Source organism: Perognathus longimembris, unplaced genomic scaffold (assembly GCF_023159225.1).
Source record: "Perognathus longimembris pacificus isolate PPM17 unplaced genomic scaffold, ASM2315922v1 HiC_scaffold_5793, whole genome shotgun sequence".
Taxonomy (NCBI): domain Eukaryota; kingdom Metazoa; phylum Chordata; class Mammalia; order Rodentia; family Heteromyidae; genus Perognathus; species Perognathus longimembris.
The window spans coordinates 53,087-75,605 of record NW_025961259.1 but is presented as its reverse complement, the minus strand read 5'-3'; the positions used below and the strand labels follow the sequence as shown (position 1 = coordinate 75,605).

General features: G+C 62.4%; 1 protein-coding gene across 1 annotated transcript; it reads right to left on the bottom strand.

Annotated features, from left to right (window-relative positions):
* Window positions 1-17,836: 17,836 nt before the first annotated feature.
* Window positions 17,837-19,138, bottom strand: LOC125345513 (basic salivary proline-rich protein 1-like). The gene is made up of 2 exons (XM_048337644.1): window positions 18,026-19,138; window positions 17,837-17,896 (listed from the first exon to the last, which is right to left on the bottom strand). Exons 1-2 carry the CDS (start codon window positions 19,136-19,138, stop codon window positions 17,837-17,839), a joined length of 1,173 nt encoding a protein of 390 aa, XP_048193601.1.
* Window positions 19,139-22,519: the final 3,381 nt, after the last annotated feature.

The window sequence follows — 22,519 nt, the reverse complement described above, 5'->3', positions numbered from 1 at the left end:
GGGTCAGGTCCGTGCTGTTGGGTCAGGTCTAGCTGTAAGGTCAGGTCCGTGCTGTTGGGTCAGGTCCGTGCTGTTGGGTCAGGTCTATGCTGTAAGGTCAGGTCCGTGCTGTTGGGTCAGGTCCATGCTCCCAGCCCACGGCAGCGTCGGCTTCCAGCGCTGCCCCGGGGCTGGCTCACCTCAGTCTTTCTGCCACTCTGGCCAGGCCTCTCTGCCCTCCTGTGCAAACTGGGTCAGGCAACCAATTTGACCTTTGATCCGTTGCGTCCTGCCGTAGGCACAAGGCAGCCTGTGCTCTGGAGTGAGGGTTTCTGGCGAGGGCGGGACTGTGAGACTGTGTCTTTCCCCAGATCTGCCTGCTGCCCCAGACCTGGAGCTGAGCACCCCCAGGCCGAGGGCGGGGGGGGGGGGGCCTGGAGGTATGCGTGTCACCGCACAATTACAGCAGGGAGCGGCGCACTGGCTCGCGTGCAGGAGGGAGCACCACATTATTCCTTTGGGACGGGGCATGAGCATCAAGGGCAACGCATGCACGTGTCAGATTTATCTCTGCCCTCTGTGTGCCAGGTGCAATCATTTTCCAGAACAGTCCAGAAGGAACCCCGCAGGCCTTGTCTCCACTTGGCCAGCTAGTGGCCGGGCAAGGTCTCTGCTCCCTGCCCCCCTGGGGAGACTCCACTGGATCCCCCCACGCGTGGAGTGCCGTGGCTGTGTGGCTGTGGGCACACGGCCACTGTGCCCCCCGCGGAGACCCCGCCCCCCGCACGCTGCTCCGGGCCCTGCACCCGGGAGACGAGGTGGGCACGCGGCCCAGCCAGCGGCCACGCGGCGGAACGCGGTGAGGCGGCGAGCAAGGGCGTCCTGGGCGGCCTTGTGCACGGAGAAGATCCTTGGAGCATTGTGGGATTCGGTCAACGGTCCCCCATGACGGGGGGCGGGCGGAGACGGGCAGAGCGGACGAGAATGTCACACGGAGGGCTCCAGGGAGGGGCACGTGGTGCCCCGCCAGCACCAAGGCCCCCACCCAGGGCGGCAGGGCTTGGCACGTCCACGCACGGAGGGCCGGGTGCCCAGCGTGGCGGGAGAGGTCATCACGGCCGCCCCTGGGCTCCGGGGAACGGGCAGACTCAGGCCAGGCTGGGGTCGGTGGGCGCCTTCTAAGATGCCCGGCGGGCGGGGGACCACCGAGGGCTGCATCAGCGGGACAGAGTGTGCATCTGACCAGCACCCCGAACGGCCTTCACTGCAGCTCCCGTGTTGAGGTTCCTAGGAACTGGAGAGGGGAAGGGAGAAAGGCGGCTTTAGATATCCATCAGAAAGTGACTCCAGACGGAAGGCCCCCACGGAGAAGCCCTTTCCTGAAACCCGACTCTCCCAGCGAGCCGGAGCATCCTTTCTCCCTTAAGTGCTTTCTCTCCCACAGGAAGGAGGGCCTGCCCCTCCCCTCCGCCTCAAAGGGCTCTAATGAAAATGACTCCGGCAGCTGTGTGTGTAGGGTAGGGTGCGACACTTCAGGGCGTGGATCAATGGATGGGTGGGTGGGTGGATGGATGGAGAGGGAGAGAGGGAGGGAGAGGAGCGGGAGGGATGATGGATGGGGGGCGGGTACTTAAATGGATGAGAGCTGGATGGTCACCCCGGTCAGGGTCGGGGACTTCCTATCTGGGACATCAGCGAGACACTAGAAGTAACCCAAATGGCCCTCCACGGTGTGCCCAGACACTTCTAGCCTGAGAGGACAGGCATGAGGGGCAGATGCCAGGCGCTAGGAGATGCCCACCCTCGCCTCCGTAACCGAGTGTCGGCTCCGACGGAGACCGTCAGGTGAGGACCTGTCTAGGATCATTCCCGTGGTTCCTCACTACCAGCCCTGGGGTCCCTGTGAGGAAAGGAAGGAGACAGGGAGGGGGAGGGGAAAGATGCTGGCTGGTGATACGGGGCCGCGGCCGCGGCTGCCACTCCCACCCTCGGGGCCCCACCTGCGAGGCGCCGCGGAGCCCAGACGCGCCGCCCTCTCCTCACACAGCTGCAGAGCGGCCAGGGCCACGCGTGCGGCCCCAGCGCCGGCCCTCGGGGGGACGGAGCCCGGTGCCTGCTGGGCCCGACAGGAGCGCGGCTCGTACGGAGCCGGGCAGCGTTCGCCTCGGAGGAGACGTCGGGGCTGCTGTTCCGCGGGAGCGTCGACGTCTTTGTCAGGGGCTCGTTGTCTGGGGCCCGCGTGGGAGGGCCCGGGGGCCCCGCTCTCCTCTCCCGTGTGTCCCCGCGCGCTCCCCGGGAGGCCGGGCCGCCGGAGCCTGCTTCGTTAGTCCAATTCCACGTCTCAGGTTCATGGTGCTTTCAGGAGACGTCGTGAAATACATTCAGAATGGGTTATGGAGGTGCCCGTGGCGCAAATAACACACTCGAATTACCCTGCCGCTCGGGGGGAAATAAAAATCACATCTCTCTTCTTAGACAATATGACAAAAGGGCAAAATGGGACCGGGGCCGGGAAACGTCCTTCGGGACATCCAACCCCCTGCATTTGGAGTCACGTGACCGTCACTCGCGTGGCGCCTGTTTAAAGATCACGTTTCTCAAACCCAAGGCGTATCTTCACAGAGAGAGAAGCGCTTGAGCCGGGAACGGCCCTTCGTGCCACTTAATTGGGCTGGCTGGCGTTAAGGGGTGTTGGCTGGCCTTGGGGGGGGTGAAATGTGCCCTGATTTCCCAGCTTCCTCTTTAGCCCACAAATGCTACAAATGCTCCCTGGGCCAGGCTTGCACTGGGTCTCGCAGGAAACACAGCTGGCCGAGACCAACGCCCTGCTGTGGGCCACTCAAAGGGCATGACGAGGGGCACCCAGGAGCGGTGGAGGCCCGGGAGGGGAGGGAGGGAGGGAGGGAGGAGGGGAACACGCCTGGGCAGGGGGCACGCAGGCCGTCTCTGGTGGGTGCAGCAGTGGGCTGCTTGCTGAGAGGCTGAGGACGCCCGGGCAGAGGCTGACGCCTGGGCAGGTGATCAGTTCATGGAAAACACGAGAAGCAGCACACAGGGGTCAGCAGAGCCAAGCCCGAGGGTCATCGTGCCCAGCCGTGTCCTCTAGGAGCCACGTTCGCAAGGTCAAGCCGGGAGGGTAGAATCCGTTCTAACACCGTGTGTTCTTTCGTCTGGTGCGTCACGCGTGCTCATTCCATATGCAGGCCGTGTTTTTTAAATGACGAGCGGTTTTCCATCCTTCTTTTGGGCACCGATCCCCTGTCCGCCATCCCTCTTCGCTCTGAGACCAGCCGGCCAGCGTCCGAGCCCTGTGACCGCCAGGGTGTGAGTTTGCAAGGGACTCGGGGCTGCCCAGCCCGCAGGCTCACAGTGCGGGAGCCCGGGGTTGACACCTGTTCCGGGTGGAGCCATCACCCCCTAAAGTGGGGGCCACAAAGGGCCAGGGCGGGGAGCAACCTGCTGCTGTGTTTTGGGCAGAACACATAACAGCTACTGGAGGTAGTGGAGGGCAAGTGGGGGCAGACTCGGGGAGCGTTGTACCCTCTTTCAGCCATCCTTTGGGGGCTCAGGCCCCGACTCAGCACTGCTTCGGCGTTCGGGGTCTGAGCGCTTCCCCACAGAGGTTTCTGAGCCCTGGGCCTGCCCTGTGGACGGCACCCCGCTGGGCTCACGCATACCCAGCCTGGCCCCCCCGACTCCTTCCAGCACGAAGCTGCCTGGCTGGGCCCTGCCCCGCCGGGCGGGGGGGGGGGGGCGTCTCTGGGTGTGACGGGGCGTGTCATTGTGCAGTGGGGAGGGAGGCGGGACGGCAGGACTGGAGGTCGGAGACTTCGTTGCAGGTTGTCAGCACTGTGCTGTGCCTTGGGTGTGAGCAGCACTCCTGGCCCCCGACAGCACGTCTCCCCGTTAACTTCCTCCGCTTTGGGGACCGTGGGTGGTCATTGGCTCCATCCATTTGCTGGCCACCAGAGTAATCTTGACAGATCTCAGATCAGGAGAGGAAGAGTTCATCATATATGGCCCCAGGGAGGCGGGGCACCCCTCCTTCCCCAGCTGGTTGGGGTTCTTAGAGGCATCCACCTGTATGTGCTGGCAGGGGAAGGAACCGCCAGTGCCCCCCACTCCTGAGCAGGATCTCTGGGCCCCAAGTCCCTCGGAGCCTACGGAAGCAGCCAGATGACAGATTGCCATGGAATACAAGTGTGCAGCACGGCGGGTTACCATTGAAGGAGCACAGGACCCAGGGGGAGGCTTGGAGGTGGACAGAGCGGCTTCCATTTTCACAGGGAAGGCGGGGGTGAGCTTTCTGGGGAGGATGTGAAGAAGAATGGGGGCGAAGGGGCGGGCCAGGCACATAGCCAGAGCGGAACACACGGAAGGTGCGTTGCCCAGGGCAGAGAGGGAGCGGTGGGATTCTGGCGGGGGCCAGGGGGCGGGGGGGGGAACCTCGGTCCTTTCTCCTGTGTGAGGCGGGGGTCTCAGAGCCATGTCCCCAGGGTCTTAAGTCAGTCTCTGGCCTCCTGTGGGTTCCGACGCAGGGAAGGGGTGGTAGCCTACCTCAGAGGGCAGCCTGCGGGCGGCATGGTAGCAATGCCGCGTGCACCCAGTGAGCGGTTGCTAGCGAGGTACGGGGGCGGGGGGGGAGATCCCATCCTGCCGCCTCTCCCTTCCTCCAGGGCTCCCCCCCGCTCTGGCTGGCAGCACCCAGCACTGTGAGCACGTGAGCCTTGTTAATGCATGGTCCTTGGTGTTCACGCATTGACTTGAAAACAAAAAGGTATCTCTTTTTTCTAATCGGCGAATCCCTAGCCTGGGTTTTGTCGTTGTTGATGGTGATGATGTTCGGTTTGGTTCTATTGCTTTTGCTAACTCAGATGACCTCTTCCCACAGACCCAAGTGTAAGAGGTTGGAATGAGAACAGGAAAGGCAGAGATGGGTGCATGCATGCATGGTAGCTAGAGAGGAGAGAGAGAGAGAGAGAGAGAGAGCAGTCAGCCCTCCAGCAGGTGCCTTGGAGGTAGGAGAGGCCAAAGCCCCTTCCGGCATTGCCGCTGGGCTCCAGGGTGCCGACCCAGCACCTCCCTCCCCCCCCACTTCTCACCTGGGTCATGATCAGTGGGGGAGGGGGAGGCAGAGACAAGGAGCTCCTGGAGGCTGGGAAAGTGTCCCCCGGGAGGGAAGAGGCCGGGGAGGAAAGGGTGTCCCCCGCTCTCTGGAAACATTTTTAAAGCAGTTTGGGCGTGGCGGTACCCCAGGCCCAGCGAGTCTTGAACAACCGGCTGTCTCGGGATCGTCAGGGGCCCCTGCCTTAGTGGGTTGCTGGGCTGGACACCGGGGCCTGCGCTGCCCGAGTCCCGCAGCTCAGAGGCGGCGGGAGGACTCGGAGCCGCCCGTCTCCGGGCGGGCCCCTCCTGCTGGTGACAGGAGCCTGGGCGCCTCCGCCCAGCAAGGAGGGCGTGCTCCGCCTCAAGTGGCTTCCTGGAGCACGTGCAGTCTGCGCGCGTGTGTCCATTAGCGCACCACGTGACCGTGTCACCAGAGGGAGCGAGCGTGGGCTGCGGGTACTGCGGGACCCCTCCCGGCGGGGAGCGCCAGGCCCACCCCCCGTCCTAACAGCTTTTCCCCTCTTTCAGCCTCACAGTCAAATTTGAGACATAATTTTATGTGAATTACCTGCAAATTGTACACAGTGCTTCACAGCTAAGAAGCTTTTTGCAGGGCTGGGTATAAATTTTCTCCTTTGTCCAAATCCTACAAAATACTCTCTGTGAATTGTTAAGACTCTCTGCCATGCATAAAAATGAGGCTTAAATCACCCAAAAGGTGATGGGGAAAAACGCATTAGGCAACTCTGGCACTTCGTGACTGTGTGTACGTTTCAAGGAATCTTTTCGTTGCTAGGCCCCCTGGCCGAGTGCTTGGGGGCAAAGTCGGGCCTGGTTCAGGGGTGGTGGGAGGAGAATTGCATCCACCAAGAGAAAGCCCACAGCCTTCTCTGCAAGGCTCGGCCCTCGCTCCACCCTGCACAGCCCAGAAGGTGGGCAGCTCGGGGCGCTGAGACCAGGCGGCTCCCAGCTGTACAGTAGCACACTCTGTAGAACGAGCAAGTCATTCCCCGCCAGTCCAGCCAACACAGCCTCAGCTGCGGAGCCACGGATAGGACAAGAGAGTATGTTCTGACGTGGGGCGGGGGCAGCGGGGAGCTATGTTGTGATGTGTGCCTGAGCAAGTGGGTTAAGTAGAAAATAATGGGATGAGGAAGCCTGGGGCTGTGAGCTTGCATGAGCTCCCAGTAACCCCAGGACTCAGAAGCCAACACAGCCAGTAATGGAGAGCTAGTGACTCAGTAACTCTCAACATGCACCGTGTGGCCGCTTCCCTTCTAGATCTTGGCATCTGGGAAGGTCCTTGGCCTTTATGGATGGATGGACGGACGGATGGATGGACGGATGGATGGATGGATAGGAAAGAAAGGAGCAGTGGGCATTAAACGTTCACTAATATGCTAGACACTGGCAGCTCACACCTGTCATTCTAGCTACATGGGAGACTGAGATTGGCAAAACATAGTTCCGGGCTAACCTGGGAAGAAAACCGGGAAAACCTAAAATAGGTGGCTCATAGTTCTGGTAGCTGACATGTCAAAAATAACCACCATCAAAAAGCACTGCAGAAGTAGCTCAACAGTAGAGCGTTTTCCCTGCAAGCACAAGAACCTGAGTTCAGACCTCAGAAGTGCCAGAAAATTACCATGAGTGGTTTATTTATCATTACTGGTAAGGCAGTAACAAGAGGCAAGATGGACTTTGCCACTGCCCTACCCCCACATCAGAATGCTCGCTGTTCCTGGGGTAGTGGAAAGCCCTAGAAGATTGTAATCTGCACATCCCCTGATTTGCAGGCTGTGACATTTGCTGTGGGGACTTTTATTCTTAAATTTTTGGGGAGTCTCACCGTAGATGAATCTCCTGGAGGCAGGTAGAAGCTGTCTGGAAACATACATCAAAGGGAAAGATGTATAAGAAGCATTGTGGTGGCTCTCTGCGCTAGTTTTTGAAAACTCCAAACCTTTTTATAAAGATGAAAATGACAGACTAGAGTCTATTAAAATAAACATCAAGTCATCTGGGCTGGCATCAGGAGCTCACTTCGTCTGACTCTGACACCATATTTTCTCTCTGGAATGTGTTTGTAAGAATTTATACACTGGGTATAAATAAGTATCAATAAGTACACACAGCTGTATTTCCACGTCTCGGTGGCAGAGGGCACATGATCAATCCCCGGAGCCATATGTTTGCCTTGTACGGTTCTGATCTCTGCAAGTATGGGGGGCAGCTGACGGGGGAGGGGAGGGGACGAGAGCGGGGAGCAGCCATCCGGGAGGGGGGCAGAGGGGAGGGGACAGGAATGGAGAGGGCGGGGTGGAGACAGCACGGGGCACCTGCTGCTGCCGTGGGCTCTGTACTGTGGGCTTCCCTGTGGAGGCCCCCCCTCAGGTCGGGGGCGTGGTCAGATGCCGCAGGGGTGTGGCCAGGCAGAGGGCCTGGAACTGTACCCCAAGCCTGGTGCCCCCTGCAGTCAGAGCCCTGCAGATCAGTCGGAGGAGGTTCAGGGCCGCCGTGGTAGCTTGCTAGCTGCTGATGTCGTGGAACACATACTTTGCATGATGAGATTCCATCTCCAGATCAAATATTAGACTGTGTTTGCCTGCACATGGTGTCAGTCCTTTGTTGAAGCACAGCCACCTCACGCACGTTCCACCCGCTGGCTTCTCGCCTGGAGCCAGGCCCGCCGCTGCGTGGATGGCGCTGATTAAAGCTGGTGTCTATCCGAGGCTGTTTCTGCATGGCCAGTGGTTCCTGCCTGCTGCTGGGGGGTGGGAGGGAGCCCCCCGGCCGGGCCTGGGCTGGGCTGGGCTGGGGGGGGCGGCCAGTGACACAGGGTCGTGGGTGAGGCGGTAGCGGTCAGGCTCTTTCCCGGAGCTCCTGGCATCCGTCTGGGGCTGAAGGGCAGAGCTGGATACATTTGGGATTCATCGAGCATGGCTGGCGGACGCCTGCTGGGTGGCAGGGCCGTCCTGGCGTCCCATCCTCCAGACACTGACTGTTCCAGAAACCACCACACAAAGAAATGAATGGAGCCATCCCAGCAAAGACATCTTGTAGAGAGGAGCTGAGCACCGCGCACGAGGCCGTCCCGGAGGAGGCCTGGAGGGGAGGTCCGAGGAAATGCCACACGAGCGGAGCACCGGGTCTTGAACCCGTGGCCTCCACCCTCCCTGTCTTCTCGCACCAGTGCTGTAGATTCATTAGTGGAGCCAAAGCTGGGGGCGCATCGGGAAGGGGCATCTCAGCGCCCTGGACCTGGGGCGGAACCAGGGGCAACTGTCCCCGGCACCTGCCTCTTGCCCTGGCCGGCGCCGCCGGGAAGGTCCTGTGGTCGCTCCTGACAGACGGGTGCCACGGTGGTGTCCGGATGAACACGAGTCAGCCCAGAGTCCTCCTGGAACTCCCGCCTCCTGAACACTAAGAACCCAACCCCCAGGCCGCTGAACCCCGCTCCGAGGGTTCGTGGTGGACTCCGGATCCATCACAACGATCTCACCTCTCCCCTCGTAAAGTGTACGCGTGGAGCCCTTCAGCGCCCCCGCGGCCCGGCCGGCTCCCGAGGCGCACGCCCCCTGTCGGGGCCGTCCGTGTGACTGCGAGGGAAGGCGTCTCCCAGGCCTCGCCTTGCGGAGGGAAGACATCCTAGCTGCATTTGTTTGTGGAGGAAGCAGGGCTGGCCTATTTTACATTGTCAAACCTATTTTTAAATAAAGTTCTTTGTGCTTAAAACTTCTTCTAAAAATGCCTCCCTGGCCCACCTTTGTGGCATTTAAACAAACCCGCTGATTAAACGGCTACTCGAGTCAGCAGGTCGGCCCTGCTGCTCGGGCCTGGCTGCAGCCTCCACGCACCTCGGGGGGACCACCGGCCCCGCCACGTCTGCCTCCCATGCCTCCCTCCCCCGCCCCCCAACAGCCCAGCCGGGGCCCTGGGCTCCCCAGAAGCCATTCTTAACACATGGCGGCACTGGGCCAAAAAGGGAAAGAAGGCGCCGTCCAGTTCTGTCCAGTGGGTGATGTCTGCCGTCAGAAAGAAAGCGATGGAGAGGGCTCTGCGGGAGAGAAGGTCACCTCTGGGCTTTTCTAGAAGGGACAGGGCTGCAGCGGGCAGTGCTGGGCGGAGCGCGTGGTGTGGCCAGTGGGATCGGATGGGACTGGCCGGGCAGGCGGGAGGGCTGCCAGTTTGCCTGCCACTTCTGAGCTCTCCCTCCCCAGGAGGCCCCGCCCTGAGTGGGCTGGCAGGTGGCACCTGGCTAGTGGACAGGTAGAGGGACTGGGGGCTTTGAGAGGAAGCTGTATCTGACTGGAGGGGTTTGGGCAGTCGCCTAATCACCTCTGCACACGCGCACACACACACTCAGCAGCCCCCCACCCCCACCCCAGCCTTCCTGTCCCTTGTGCTCACGGGCCCCTTGGCCAGGCAGATGCAGGATGGGCTAAAACCAACCACGGCGACAGCTCTGCCAGGACACCAACTACCACCGGACTCGGGACAGTTTGCAGAACTCCAGGAGTTTCACAGAAATTCTGATTCTTTTAGGAAAAGCTGGCAAGAACCTCATTCTTTTGGCAGAAAAGGATATAAAATTATCACTTCAGACAGCACCGATCTATTTTCACTAGAAGCAAAGAAGGGGGTGGGGGAAAGCAGTCTCTGATAGTGCTAGAGTGGATCTTGTTTTTGTCTTCTGTATTTGTCAGAATCTTCCAGAATTGGTGAGGGAGGGATGAAGCTGTTTGGACGATCAAATGGTGTGTGGGTGTCGACTCCAGGCTGGTCTGGCAGGGTGGGGTCATGGGCGACCTGTGCGGTCATGGCCTGAGGAGTGGAACGGAGCACTAGGGATGCTACAATGCAGGACCGAGGGCAGCAGGGGTGTGGGGTGGGGATGACTGGGTCAGGGAGGACCTTTCTGGAAGCCAGGTGGCCACTGCTCTGACAGGGATGAGATGAGGAGGGCAAGAATTGGGCGGGGAAGGGGGGGCAGGCTACCACTGAATGGAGGACGACTGGGAACGGGAAGGGCCACACTCTACAAGGGGGCTGATGAGCCCCCAGTGTTTAACCACAGGCATGGGACAAGGACTTGGTGCAAACATCTTGCTCAGTTCCCCTCTCCCATCTCATTCCTCCATTCTCTCCCTTGCATTTTTCTGCACACTGTCTCTGAAGTGCAATGTGTCTATTTGCATGGCAGATCTACACACAGTCCCTTAAGCAAAGGGTGGATGGTCGTGTGGGGCCCAGGGAAAGGATGAACAGTGGGAAATCCCATGTGTGTGAGCACATGTGAGTATATGTGTATGCACATATCAGGCATTAGATGCTCCTGTGTGTGCACAATACCTGCATAGACACAAATGTGAGGTTTATGTGTATTTAAGTACATGCACAGGCATGAATATGCATGTATACATCACGACATGCATAGGTATAGACATCGAGTGTATGTGTGTGTTTGTGATATATGCATAGACATGGATATTAGGTGTATTTATTTCTTGGTGCAAAGAAATTTCTAAACATAGGTAAACAAAGTCCAATGAGAGGAAAGGCTCTGTATTTAAATGGGTGTGTATGTGACTGGGTATTGTGGTATATGACTGTGTGTGTTGGTTGTGTGTATGTGATTGTGTGTGTCAGGATGTATGTGACTGTATGTTTCAGGGTATGTGATTGTGTGTCCAGATAATTGTGTGACTATGTGTATTGGTTGTATATATGTGATTGTGTGTTAATGTGTGTGAAAGACTATGTTTTAGGATGTGTCTGTGATGGTGTGTTGGTGTGTGTGATTGTGGGAGTGACTGTGTTGTGGGTCTGTGATGGTGTGTCAGTGTGTGTGGTTGTGGGGGTGACTATTGTGCCTGATGGTAAGTCGGTGTGTGTATGTGGTTGTGGGGGTGACTGTGTGTGTATCTGTGATGGTGTGTTGATGCGTATGTGTGTGATTGTGGGGTGCCTGTGTTGTGGGTCTGTGATGGTGTGTCAGTGCGTGTGTGTGACCGTGGGTATGGCTGTGTATTGTGTGTGACGGTGTGTCGGAGTGTGTGTGATGGTGTGTTGGGGTATGTGTGTGTGTGTGTGTGGTTGTACAGGTGACTCTGTGTTGGGATTTGTGTGGGCCTGTGACTGTGTATCAGGGTATGTATGTGATTACATGTGTCATTGTGTACATGTCAGGATATGAGTCTTCATAACTTTTTTATTGTAAATGTGATGTACTGAGGGGCTGGAGGAAATAAGAATAGCTAATCAACATGTGAAGAAATGTTAAACATCTCTGGCCATAAAAGAAATGCAAATCAAAACCACATTGAGATTCCACCTGACCCCAGTTAGAATGGCAATTAGGAAAAAAACTAATAATAACGGATGCTGGCAGCAATACTACACTATTGGTGGGAGTGTAAACTTGTTCAACCACCATGGAAAGCAGCATGGAGGTTCCTCAAAAGACTACAAACATAGAGCTCCCCCATGATCCAACAATCCCACTCCCGGATATTTAACCAAACGAATCACAAACAAGGCCACACTAAAGCTACCAGCACAACCATGTTCATTGTTTACCATAGCCAAGATATGGAATCAACCAGATGCCCCTCAGTAGATGAATGGATCAAGAAAATTTGGTATATATATATTTTTTAATCTCCAATGGAATGCTATGCTTCCATCAGAAAGAATGATACTGCCTCATTCCTAAGGAAACGGAAAGATTTGGCAAAACATAACTTGTTTTTATATTTGTTTTTAACAACTATATCTTTAGGTTTAACCAAGGAATTTACCAAAGCAGCATTTACTTATCTCCAAAGGCATCAAGATGTTTTTTATCTACATTCTGGCCAACATCTCCCTAGAACGGTCTGTTTTAAAGACAGATGGACCTGCGGCTGCTCTGCCGGAGGCCTGAGGAGACAAATAAGCGGAAGGAGGGAGGGCGGAAGGAAAGATCAGGAGGCTGTGCTGCGGTGGGCTGGTGTCCGAGCCAGGCCTCCTAACCTAATAGGCATGGATGGATGGAGTAGGAACTGCCCTCGGGTTCCCATGCCACAGTGCCGGGCAGGGCCAGGTCTAGACCGTCTCTGCCACCACCGTGGGTGGGCGAGCACCTGCCTATGCACATTTCTGCCGCCATTGGTCAGGAAGACTGATTTGGACTCTATTCTAACGCTCCGTTTTCCAGCAGCAGTGAGCGATTTCCGGGTGGGTTGGGTCAAAAGTCAGTCCGGTTTCCTGGAAGCCTTTGAGCAAAGAGTGCTGGCACGTGGATGAAAGGAGGCGCCTTTGTCTCCTTGGGGCGGTAGGAATGATCCATGCGGCCGGCCGGCCAGGAAGGAGTCTCGGGAGAACGCTGTTTGGAACAGGGCTTTGTTTGCGGATAATGCCATTTGGACGCATGGCCTCCAGCCTCCTAGGCAGGAGCTCTACCACTTGCGCCATGCCCAGGCCTTTTCCTCACTCTTCTTGCCATGATCCTCCTGCCCTTGCCTCCCCTAAAAGTGCGACCACAGGCGCGGGTCACGAGGCCCGGCTTATGGACTGAAGTGGGGTCTTGCAACCTTTCCAGCTGCAGTCCTCCCGGTCGTTGTTTCCTGGGAGCCAGGGTCGCAGCATGGCGCTCCCCTGCCCGTGCCGTCTGAGTGGCTGCTTTGGGATCTGAGTTTACCCCTTGCCAGACGCTCTGCTTACTACGAAAGCACAACTGCTGGGAACGCGGCTCGGCTTCCGTGGAGGGCGTCCCGCAGCGTGGGGGGGCACGGGGCTTGTCCCCACTCTGTGCCGTCAGGCAGCTTCTTCCGCCCATGCGTTTCACAGACGGCTGCCATGCCCCATACCCTACGCCGGACGCCCGGGAGGCCTAGGAAGTGGGCGGGAAGGGCAGCCCCTCCTGACACTTCCGAGGGGCCCGCCCCACCCCATGGGGCAAGGAGAGCGCAGGTGGGCCCCTCAGCAGACAGCCCTCCCTGCACAGGGCACAGGAGGTCCTGAGTTAGGACCCCACACGGGCATGCATGCGCACGCGCGCGCGCACACACACGCACACACACACGCCCCTCCCGCCCTGCCGGGACGCACGGCAAATAGTGCTGACAGAGCCGAGTGAAATGTCACAGCTTGGGATCGGCGGCGCGCGGAGCTGGAGTGGGGCCCGTGGTGCCTCCCGAGGCTGCCAGCCAAGCCCCCCCCCCCCCCGCTCCTTCAGCTCCCAACATATGGCGCCAAGTAGGGTGTGAAAGAGAAATCGCTTTGGACAGGTGCGGGAAATGCGCGCGGCGTTTTCACTGCTGGGCTGCCTGGGAAGATCACAACAGCCGCGTTCTGACGCTCGGAAGCCGGGCCTCCGGCGGGCAGGCGGGCGGGCGGCGTGGGGGCCCGGCCCTGCCTGCTGGGCACCATGCGGGGCGGGACGGCCAGGCGAGGAGGGGCCTCGGGCGCAGACCTGGCCCCCACTGCACCTGGCCGCCCTCCGGGAGGCAGGGGGACAGGCCGCCGGGGCTCCCGCGGCCCCACCGCCCCGCCACTGGCCCCGGGGCGGAGTCGTCGCTGACAGGCCCCACGCCGTCCCCGCCAGGGCCCCCCGAGAGTGAGTGCCCCCGAGACCGTGACCAAGCTGCAGCCACACAACTTTCTCGCGGTCTGACGACCAAGCACAGGACTTCCACCCAGAACCATCTAGAATCCGACGCGTCAGGTGGGACTTCTGCACCCACTTTTTGAACGTTACGATCTTCCTGCCACAGAACCTCGGTGTGTGGCTGAGCTGCAGGTTCCAGGTGCCCCGTAAATCTAATCGCGGGGATACAACTGCCGTGGGCAGCGAAGGCGCGAGGTGCTCGTGGCTAGGTTATCGCGCCGCGTTGCAGTTCATCTGCCGTTCGGTGGGATGGAAGCCTAGAGTTCTTGATCTCTGTCTGCCCACCCTCCTGCCAAGCAGCCCGGGCCAGCTGAGCCCGGAGGCTGTCTGCCCCCCGGCCACGTGCGGTCCTGCTGGGAAATGTGCGTTGTCCGTCGGCCTTTCTCCTCACCTCTGTCCCGCCACAGCAAGCGCGAGCTCTGGAGCGGAGCGGTGACCAGGAAGGACGTGGCCTCGTGGGTGCAGGCCAGGGGCCTACCGACCCGCAGCGGGGCCCCGGTGTCCACCGCAGTGGATGGGGGGGGCCACATGGAGGCTGATCCCCCAACCGTGTGCAGACACCCGTGAAGTCCAGTCCTTCCCTGGAGACGGCCCCTGCGGCCCAGGGCCGAGACTGCGGGTTCCCACCCACCCCCGCCAGCCAGGCCCGCCGCCCCCCTCACCTTCTCCTCTCCAATTTCGTCTCCGCCGCACTGGATTTTAACAATATTTACTCAGAACTGCTTCACCTTGTATTTTTCATTTGACAATATTAATTGTGACCTTTCAGAACTCCCAATTAAACTTTGCAATAAAACGGAAAGGTGAGCGGGCGGGGAGGGGGGGGGGGGGGAAGGGGGGGCGTGGCTGCCGCTGCCGCCGCCCGCCCGGCCCAAGGAGGGCAGCAGCTCCCCGGCTCCCTGCCGGGCTCGGCCGGGCCGCGCTGCCCGCGTGGATGGGAAGGCCGGGCCGGCGCTGGGCCTCTGGCCGCCGCCCGCGGAAGCAGGGGCGTGGGTCGGGGCGCCTGACCTTGCTCCGGAGAAGGCCGGCGGGAAGCGCAGCCCGGCAGCTAGGACGGCGGCCCCAGGCGCTGCTGCGTGGACGGCCGGCTGTTTGTGGGGGGCCCTCTTGGGGCAGCCCCCACCCACAAGGCCAGGCCTCCGGGCCCGGCCCCCCGGTGAGCCCCCCGGGGCTGATCACCGGACGCAGCCACTTGCAGTTGAACGGTAACAACTGGAAAGCCCCACCTCGACGGGGCCCTGAGGCCCGCCATTCCCTTCGTCCTAGCCGCACCCCAACACCCCACGCTGTCATTCCCCTCTCCCTTCCCCTGCGCCCAGACTTTAGGGATCCCCGGCCTTCATCTTACCAGGAAGCCATGGCACCCCAAAGCCTGCGGGCCTCGGGCCAGGCGTAGGAAGGAACACTCTGGAGCCAGGTACCCCTCCCGGCTAGCCAGGACGACGGCCCTGAGGGGGCCTAGGGTCCCCCCCCCCCGCGCCCCACCGGGCCCTGAGCGCTCATCCGGAAGCTGCGGTGGAGATTTGATTCACAGACGCGGCGGGCTGGGCGCGCTGGGGCCACCGTGGCGCTGGGGCCACGCGTGCTCGGGAGGAGAGCCGGGCAGCGCTGCTCTGCACCCTGGAGTCTAGACAGGCAACCGCTGTGCACACGCACGCACGCACGCGCACGCGCGCGCGCACCCCACGTGCCCCAGGCACATCCGTGGCAGGCTGAGCCCGATCCCAGGGAACGCACGCTTCGGTCGGTCTGGAGGGTTCTGGAAACAGCGGGAAGCCCCCTGCACGTGGCTGGCTGGCTCGTGCGTGCGCCGCGTCAACAGTGAAATGTCAAACACCCCCGTTGTGGGAGGATCCCCCAGCTGTGCGTGGGGCGGGGTCTCCTGTAGATTCCACAGGCCTTCCTTCCTTAAAGGTGGTTTCTCCCAGGCCAGGGCCGAGCGGCCCGGGTGCAGGCCTGGGGAGCGACACTCCCGCTCTGCCCTCTGTGCCAGCGCACCGCCTCCCGCACTGCAGTGCTGGCCTCCCTCACCCTGGGAAGCCAGCGGGGGAAGAGCTTGCCGGTCCTCCCCGTTCCTCCTCTGTTCCTGCTCTCGCTCGGGTGCTCCCACGCTCGGCTGTGGCCCAGCACCCTGAGCCACCCGCGTAGAGCAGGCTGCCCGGAGCCTGTGGAGCCAGAGGGGCTTGGATGGCCAAGGGGGACACGGAGGGTCCAGAGACCCAGCTCCCCTCCCCCAAGGAGCAGCCGTCCATCGCTCCAGCGGGGGACCCACACGTCCCCCACAATGCCACAGGACACGCAGAAAGCGTGGGCCCAGAGGAAGTGAGGCCAGTGAGGCAGAGAAGGGGCAGCTGTGCGATGGATTCCAGGGAAGGACAGACGGAATCGACGGGAGACCAGACAGACAGAATCACTGGGAGGGAGGACAGATGGAACCAGTGGGAGGGAGGACAGACCGAATCAATGGGAGGGAGGACAGACGGAATCAATGGGAGGGAGGACAGAAGGAATCAGTGGGAGGGAGGACAGACGGAAACACTGGGAGGGAGGACAGAAGGAATCAGTGGGAGGACAGACGGAATCAATAGGAGGGAGGACAGAAGGAATCAGTGGGAGGACAGACAGAATCAATGGGTCTCCAATGCCAGAATTTTCTGCTGAGACCAGAGCCCGTGCTCTGAGCATAGACCATTCCCCAAGGACAGAGCCTTCCAGGGACGCTCTCCAAGTGCACAGGAGATGAAGAACCGTCCCGCTAGCCCTGGGCCTGGGCCCTGGGCCTTGGGATGGGCTCCTGCTCCCGGGACCTGCTAAAGAGACATGTCATCCTAAGCCGACAGAGTGGGCACGGTCACCTCCACCCACAGAGTGGGCCCCCTCCTCCTCCCAGACCCCGGGCCCCACAAGGTCTCCTCCGCCACTCGGCACCCTTAGAATCCCGTCTGATAGGACGCGAGTCACGTTAGTCCGCAAGCAAGGGGAGGTGGCTCACGCCTGTGGTCCTTGCTACTCAGGGGGCTGAAATGGAAGAACCTTCATTCTCAGCCAGACCAGGCAGGAGGGGCTAGTGCGACTCTCATCCCCAAGTAGCCACCAGAAAGCCAGGAGATGTATGCCGCAAGTGGCAGAGCACCAGCCTTTACCAAAAAGAAAAGAAAGACGTAGGAGACAACACCCAGGCCCTGCCCTAGTACTGACAGAGAGGGGGAGGGCGGGAGAGAGGAGGGGAGGGGAGGAGAGTCAAGGAAAATGAATGTGAAGGGAGCGTCTTCCTTGTTCCCCAGCTGCTTCGGGGCACAGTGGGGAGGGCCCAGGGCCCAGGTCAAGCCAAGGGACTCGCAGAAAGCAGCTCCCCCCCCAAGCCCCCATTAGCTGCAGAGCAGGTGGCTCGGTGCCGGCCTGGCCTCCCCGGTGTGTGCCTGGCGAAGGCCCAGCGGCCGTGGGCATGACGGTGCGCGGTGGCCAAGTCGGCGCCCCCGTGAGGACGCCCCGTGTGCTCACGAGGCCCGCGTGTCTGAGGCGCTGCACTGGCTCCCGGCGGGACCGCGGAGCTCCGCTCCTGTGCTCAGCCGTGGCCGAGCTCACGGACGTGCATGGGGGGAGGGGGGGCCGCAGGTCCCCCGCGGGTGGACAGCAGTGGAGGCGGCGTCGAGCTCGTCAGAGGATCGGCCCTCCTGAGAGTCCGGTGATTGTGTTTGGCTGCCCCTGCGCCACGCACGGCCGCGAGCGGTCTGGGGTTTGCCCACCTTGAAGAGGCTCGGCTTCAGGAGACGCCCAGAAGCACAGTAGGGTGTGGGGAGGGGGTCAGGCTGAGCGAGGCCTGAGGCCAGGCCTCAGGAAGTGGGCCTTGGCCCGTGGGGGCTGGGGTGCTGTGGGGTGGCCTGGTCAGCCTCCCTGGGCCCCACGGGGCCCCCCCCCAGAGGCTCGGGTGCACGCTGGCCACTGAGGCACGCTCCTCGAGTGGACAGAACGGCTGCACGGGGTCCAGGGGCTCCATCCCTCTCCCGCCCGGCCCGCGGCGGGTCCCTCCTGTTCTCCAGAACCCCCAGCTCTGGCAACTTTCCACGGTTTGTTTTCTTTAAAACGCAGATGGAACCGTCTCTAAACAAAAGCCTGTTGCAGGGAAGAGCGGGATGAAGCCGCGTCTCCCGGCAGCCTGACCTGTGCGGGGGGCATGGGCGCTAACTGCTCCCTACAAAACCGGAGCGACCCAGGAAGGAGAGGAGGGGGGGCCTGACGCCTCCTCCCCGGACAGCACCTGTCCTCGTCCTTTGGGATTGTCACACTCACCCATTCCTGTCCCCGCCAGCCTCGGCGCTGCTCACAGGGCTGGGCGGGGCTGGGCGGGGCTGGACCGGCCGAGGCCAGCCCTGCACCACGTCCAGCCCTAGGGGCAGGCGGGTGGGTGCTGTTGGCCTCAGTGAGGCACATGGGGGCGTCTGGGGGCACATGGGGGGGCAGTTGGCGGCTCCTGGGGCATCTGAGGACATATGGGGGCAGTTGGCGGTTCCTGGGGCGTCTGGGGGCACATGGGGGGCAGTCGGCGGCTCCTGGGGCGTCTGGGGGCGCATGGGGGCAGTTGGTGGCTCCTGGAGCATCTGGGGGCACATGAGGGGCAGTCAGCAGCTCCTGGGGTGTCGGGGGCGCATGGGGGCAGTTGGTGGCTCCTGGGGCGTCTGGGGGCACATGAGGGGCAGCCGGCAGCTCCTGGGGCGTCTGGGGGCACATGAGGAGCAGCCGGCGGCTCCTGGGGCGTCTGGGGGCACATGAGGAGCAGCCGGCGGCTCCTGGGGCGTCTGGGGGCGCATGGGGGCAGTTGGTGGCTCCTGGGGCATCTGGGAGCACATGGGGGGCAGTCGGCAGCTCCTGGGGCATCTGGGGGCGCATGGGGGGCAGTCGGCAGCTCCTGGGGCATCTGGGGGCGCATGGGGGGCAGTCGGTGGTTCCTGGGGCACCTGGGGGCACATGGGGGCAGTCGGCGGCTCCTGGGGCGTCTGGGGGCGCATGGGGGGCAGTCGGTGGTTCCTGGGGCGTCTGGGGGCGCATGGGGGCAGTCGGCGGCTCCTGGGGCATCTGGGGGCGCATGGGGGGCAGTCGGTGGTTCCTGGGGCACCTGGGGGCACATGGGGGCAGTCGGCGGCTCCTGGGGCATCTGGGGGCGCATGGGGGGCAGTCGGCGGCTCCTGGGGCATCTGGGGGCGCATGGGGGGCAGTCGGTGGTTCCTGGGGCACCTGGGGGCGCATGGGGGGCAGTCGGTGGTTCCTGGGGCACCTGGGGGCACATGGGGGCAGTCGGTGGTTCCTGGGGTGTCTGGGGGCGCATGGGGGGCAGTCGGTGGTTCCTGGGGTGTCTGGGGGCGCATGGGGGGCAGTCGGCGGCTCCTGGGGCGTCTGGGGGCGCATGGGGGGCAGTCGGCGGAGGGAGCTGCCTGAGCTTTGCTCCCACTGGAGCCCAGGACTGAGGTTCCTTCTTGCTACAGGAAGTGACCTCCTCATTACGTGCCGGCAGTTACACCAAACACAGTAGGGAAGACACCACGCCCATGTCTCTGTGCCCTTGTCTCCACGCCACGCCCGTGTCTCCACACCACGCCCTTGTCTCCACGCCACGCCCGTGTCTCCACACCACGCCCTTGTCTCCACGCCACGCCCGTGTCTCCGTGCCCGTGTCTCCACGCCTTGCCTGTGTCTCCACGCCACGCCCTTGTCTCCGTGCCCGTGTCTCCACACCACGCCCATGTCTCCATGCCCATGTCTCCACGCCATGCCCTTGTCTCCACGCCACGCCTGTGTCTCCGTGCCCGTGTCTCCATGCCCGTGTCTCCACACCACGCCTGTGTCTCCGTGCCCGTGTCTCCACGCCCGTGTCTCCACACCACGCCCGTGTCTCCATGCCCGTGTCTCCACACCACGCCCGTGTCTCCGTGCCCGTGTCTCCACGCCCGTGTCTCCACACCACGCCCGTGTCTCCACACCACGCCCGTGTCTCCACGCCACGCCCGTGTCTCCACGCCACGCCCGTGTCTCCACGCCACGCCCTCCGTGTCTCCACACCACACCCGTGTCTCTGTGCCCGTGTCTCCGTGCCCGTGTCTCCATGCCCGTGTCTCCACACCACGCCCGTGTCTCCACACCACGCCCGTGTCTCCACGCCATGCCCTTGTCTCCACGCCACGCCTGTGTCTCCACGCCACGCCCTTGTCTCCACACCACGCCCTTGTCTCCATGCCCATGTCTCCACGCCACGCCCGTGTCTCCACACCACGCCCGTGTCTCCGTGCCCGTGTCCCGCCTCCTGTCTCCTGGCCACCGTGGCGTCCACATCAGCGCTCGCGCCACTAGAGCGGAGGGTCCGTTGGGATTGCTTCTGCTTGTTCTTTCCTCTCTGGCCTCTGTGGCTCTGTTTCCTGGGTTAAGTGGCCTGTGGGCTGCTGGTCTTCATAGCTGGCTGCCTGCAGACCGGAAGCGCCCCAGTAAGGACTCCAAAATCCAACCCCCCCCCAAAAAAAGGATAGTAGGGAAGTCAAGTGTGGAAGCAGATGCCCGTGATCCCAGCCCTTGGAATGCTCAGGCATGAGGACCGCCAGTTCAAGGCCAGCCTCAGCTACACACAAACCTTGTCTCAGAACGGAATGGAATTTGTTTTCAGCGTATTTACTGTTAGGATCATGGTGATGTACAGCGGGGTAGCAGTTCGTGAGTCCGTGACGAGTGCATTTCCTTTGGGACAATGCCAGCCCTGGCCTGGCCCCTGCCCAGCTTCCCCTCCCGTTCACACCCACAGGTGGTACAGCTCCTTTCCCACACAGTGTCGAGCGAGTGCCGGGCTGCCTTCACCCTTCATGCCTCCCTTTCTGCGCCCCCCGCCCCCATGAACACCACCGCCCAGGAAATAGGAGAGCAGCTCATCTGGAAGGTTCAGGCTCAAGGTCAAACAGGTCCCCGGGGGGCCGGGCCTCAGGGCTGCGCGGGCACCCCGGCTGCGGGCTCCTGCCCGCCCTGGGGCGACCCCAGGAGACCAGGGAGGAGCCTCGGGCTGCCGGGGGGCTCTGGAGGTGAGGGCGGTGGAGCCGCCGGGCGCGGGCGTCGGGCGCGGCGCCTGTCCACGGAGGCAGGGACCAGGCACCGCCTCGAGGCTGGCCGCGGGAGGACCGGGGAGCTGGGCGCTGGCCCCGGCAGGCAGGTGCCCCCCTTTGTCCTTCCTCCCGGCGGGCTCGCCTGCTTCTCCTGCAGCGGCCCGACGTGACGCGTGTGGGGCGGGCAAGACACGGGTGCCCTCAGAGGAACGCAGCCCCCCCGCCTCCCCTCCGCCCATCCCAGATGACGGCCACGCCCCTCCCTCCGCCCCCGCCCCCGCCACGGGCGGGGCCTTCCCAAAGCCCGTCTGCTCCAGCCGCCCAGACGCCCGCCGCCCAGGCTTGTCTCTGGCCCCGCACCCTCTCCCGGTGCCAGGCCCGCGGCTCTGCCCTCCCCGGCCCCCCTCGTCCCCCCCCCCCGCCTGGTGCGTGCACACAGCCCCCTCCCCCGCTGTCCTGGAGGTCTCCATCGGGACAGTCCCACGCCACGTGCCACGGCCAGTGAGTCAGAGCCGCCGGAGCTGATGAAGCAGCCCGGTACAGCGAGATGGGGCTCTCCAGCCCAAGGCGGGGCCCAGGCCCCTCCCCCCTCCCGCAGATGGCGCCTGCTAATTATTCTCATCTGTGTAGCACCTTACACCTCTGTAAACTTTCTTCCGAATGTTGGGAAACAGACGATTCGGTCTGTCTTTGTCGCCGAGCGAGGATTTTTTCATTAGCAGGATCAGGAAGGACCATCTGTGTATTTAGTGAAGTTTGCCGCCAGTGTTGAGTTGGAAACTTGGAGACAATGGCAGCGCGAGCTGTTTCCCGCTGTCCGGGAGCCGCCGGGTCCCCCGGTCCCCGGGCGAGGAGGGGCTGGGCCGTGCGGGCTCCACCGTGAGTGGACGCAAGCCAAGCCGGGGCGGGGCGCCAGGGCCAGCGCCGTGGAGTGGGCCCACGGACCCTCTCCCAGATCCACATCATAGAACATTCCAGAAAAGGAAAGCAGGAGCCAGACGTTCCTCTGCTGCCATCTGTGTCCTTGGATGAGCGACGTTACCTCACTAGGCCCTGGCACAGCGGCAGCCATTGGGCTCTTGGGCTGGCAGCTTCCCGTCCCCAGATCCACCGCAGCCCAGCGCGGAGCTCCTGGGGGCTTCCTCCACCGCGCCCCCGTCAGCCTCCCTGCCCGGGCTCCGCCGCGGCCCCGTCAGCCTCCCTGCCCGGGCTCCGCCGCGGCCCCGTCAGCCTCCCTGCCCGGGCTCCGCCGCGGCCCCGTCAGCCTCCCTGCCTGAGCTCCGCCGCGGCCCCGTCAGCCTCCCTGCCTGAGCTCCGCCGCGGCCCCCGTCAGCCTCCCTGCCTGGGCTCCGCCGCGGCCCCCGTCAGCCTCCCTGCCCGGGCTCCGCCGCGCCCCCGTCAGCCTCCCTGCCCGGGCTCCGCCGCGGCCACCGGGCCTCCGCTCCGTCCTCCTCCAGCCGCGACAGCCAAGTCTGTGGCAAAACAAAGCAGATGGGCAGCCGGGGCTCCCTGGGCCACGGGGCAGGCGGGACGGGAGGGGGGCAGCCGGGGCCCGGGAGGCAGCAGGAGGTGCTGGGATGGGGCCCAGAACAGACCCCGCGCTGCGGCACGGCCCGGTGAACAAACGGACCCCCGGGAGCCCAGAACTCCTGACGGCGGTCAAGAAGTCGTTTTCAGTTCTGAGTGAAGGAGACGCCGTCGGCGCTTT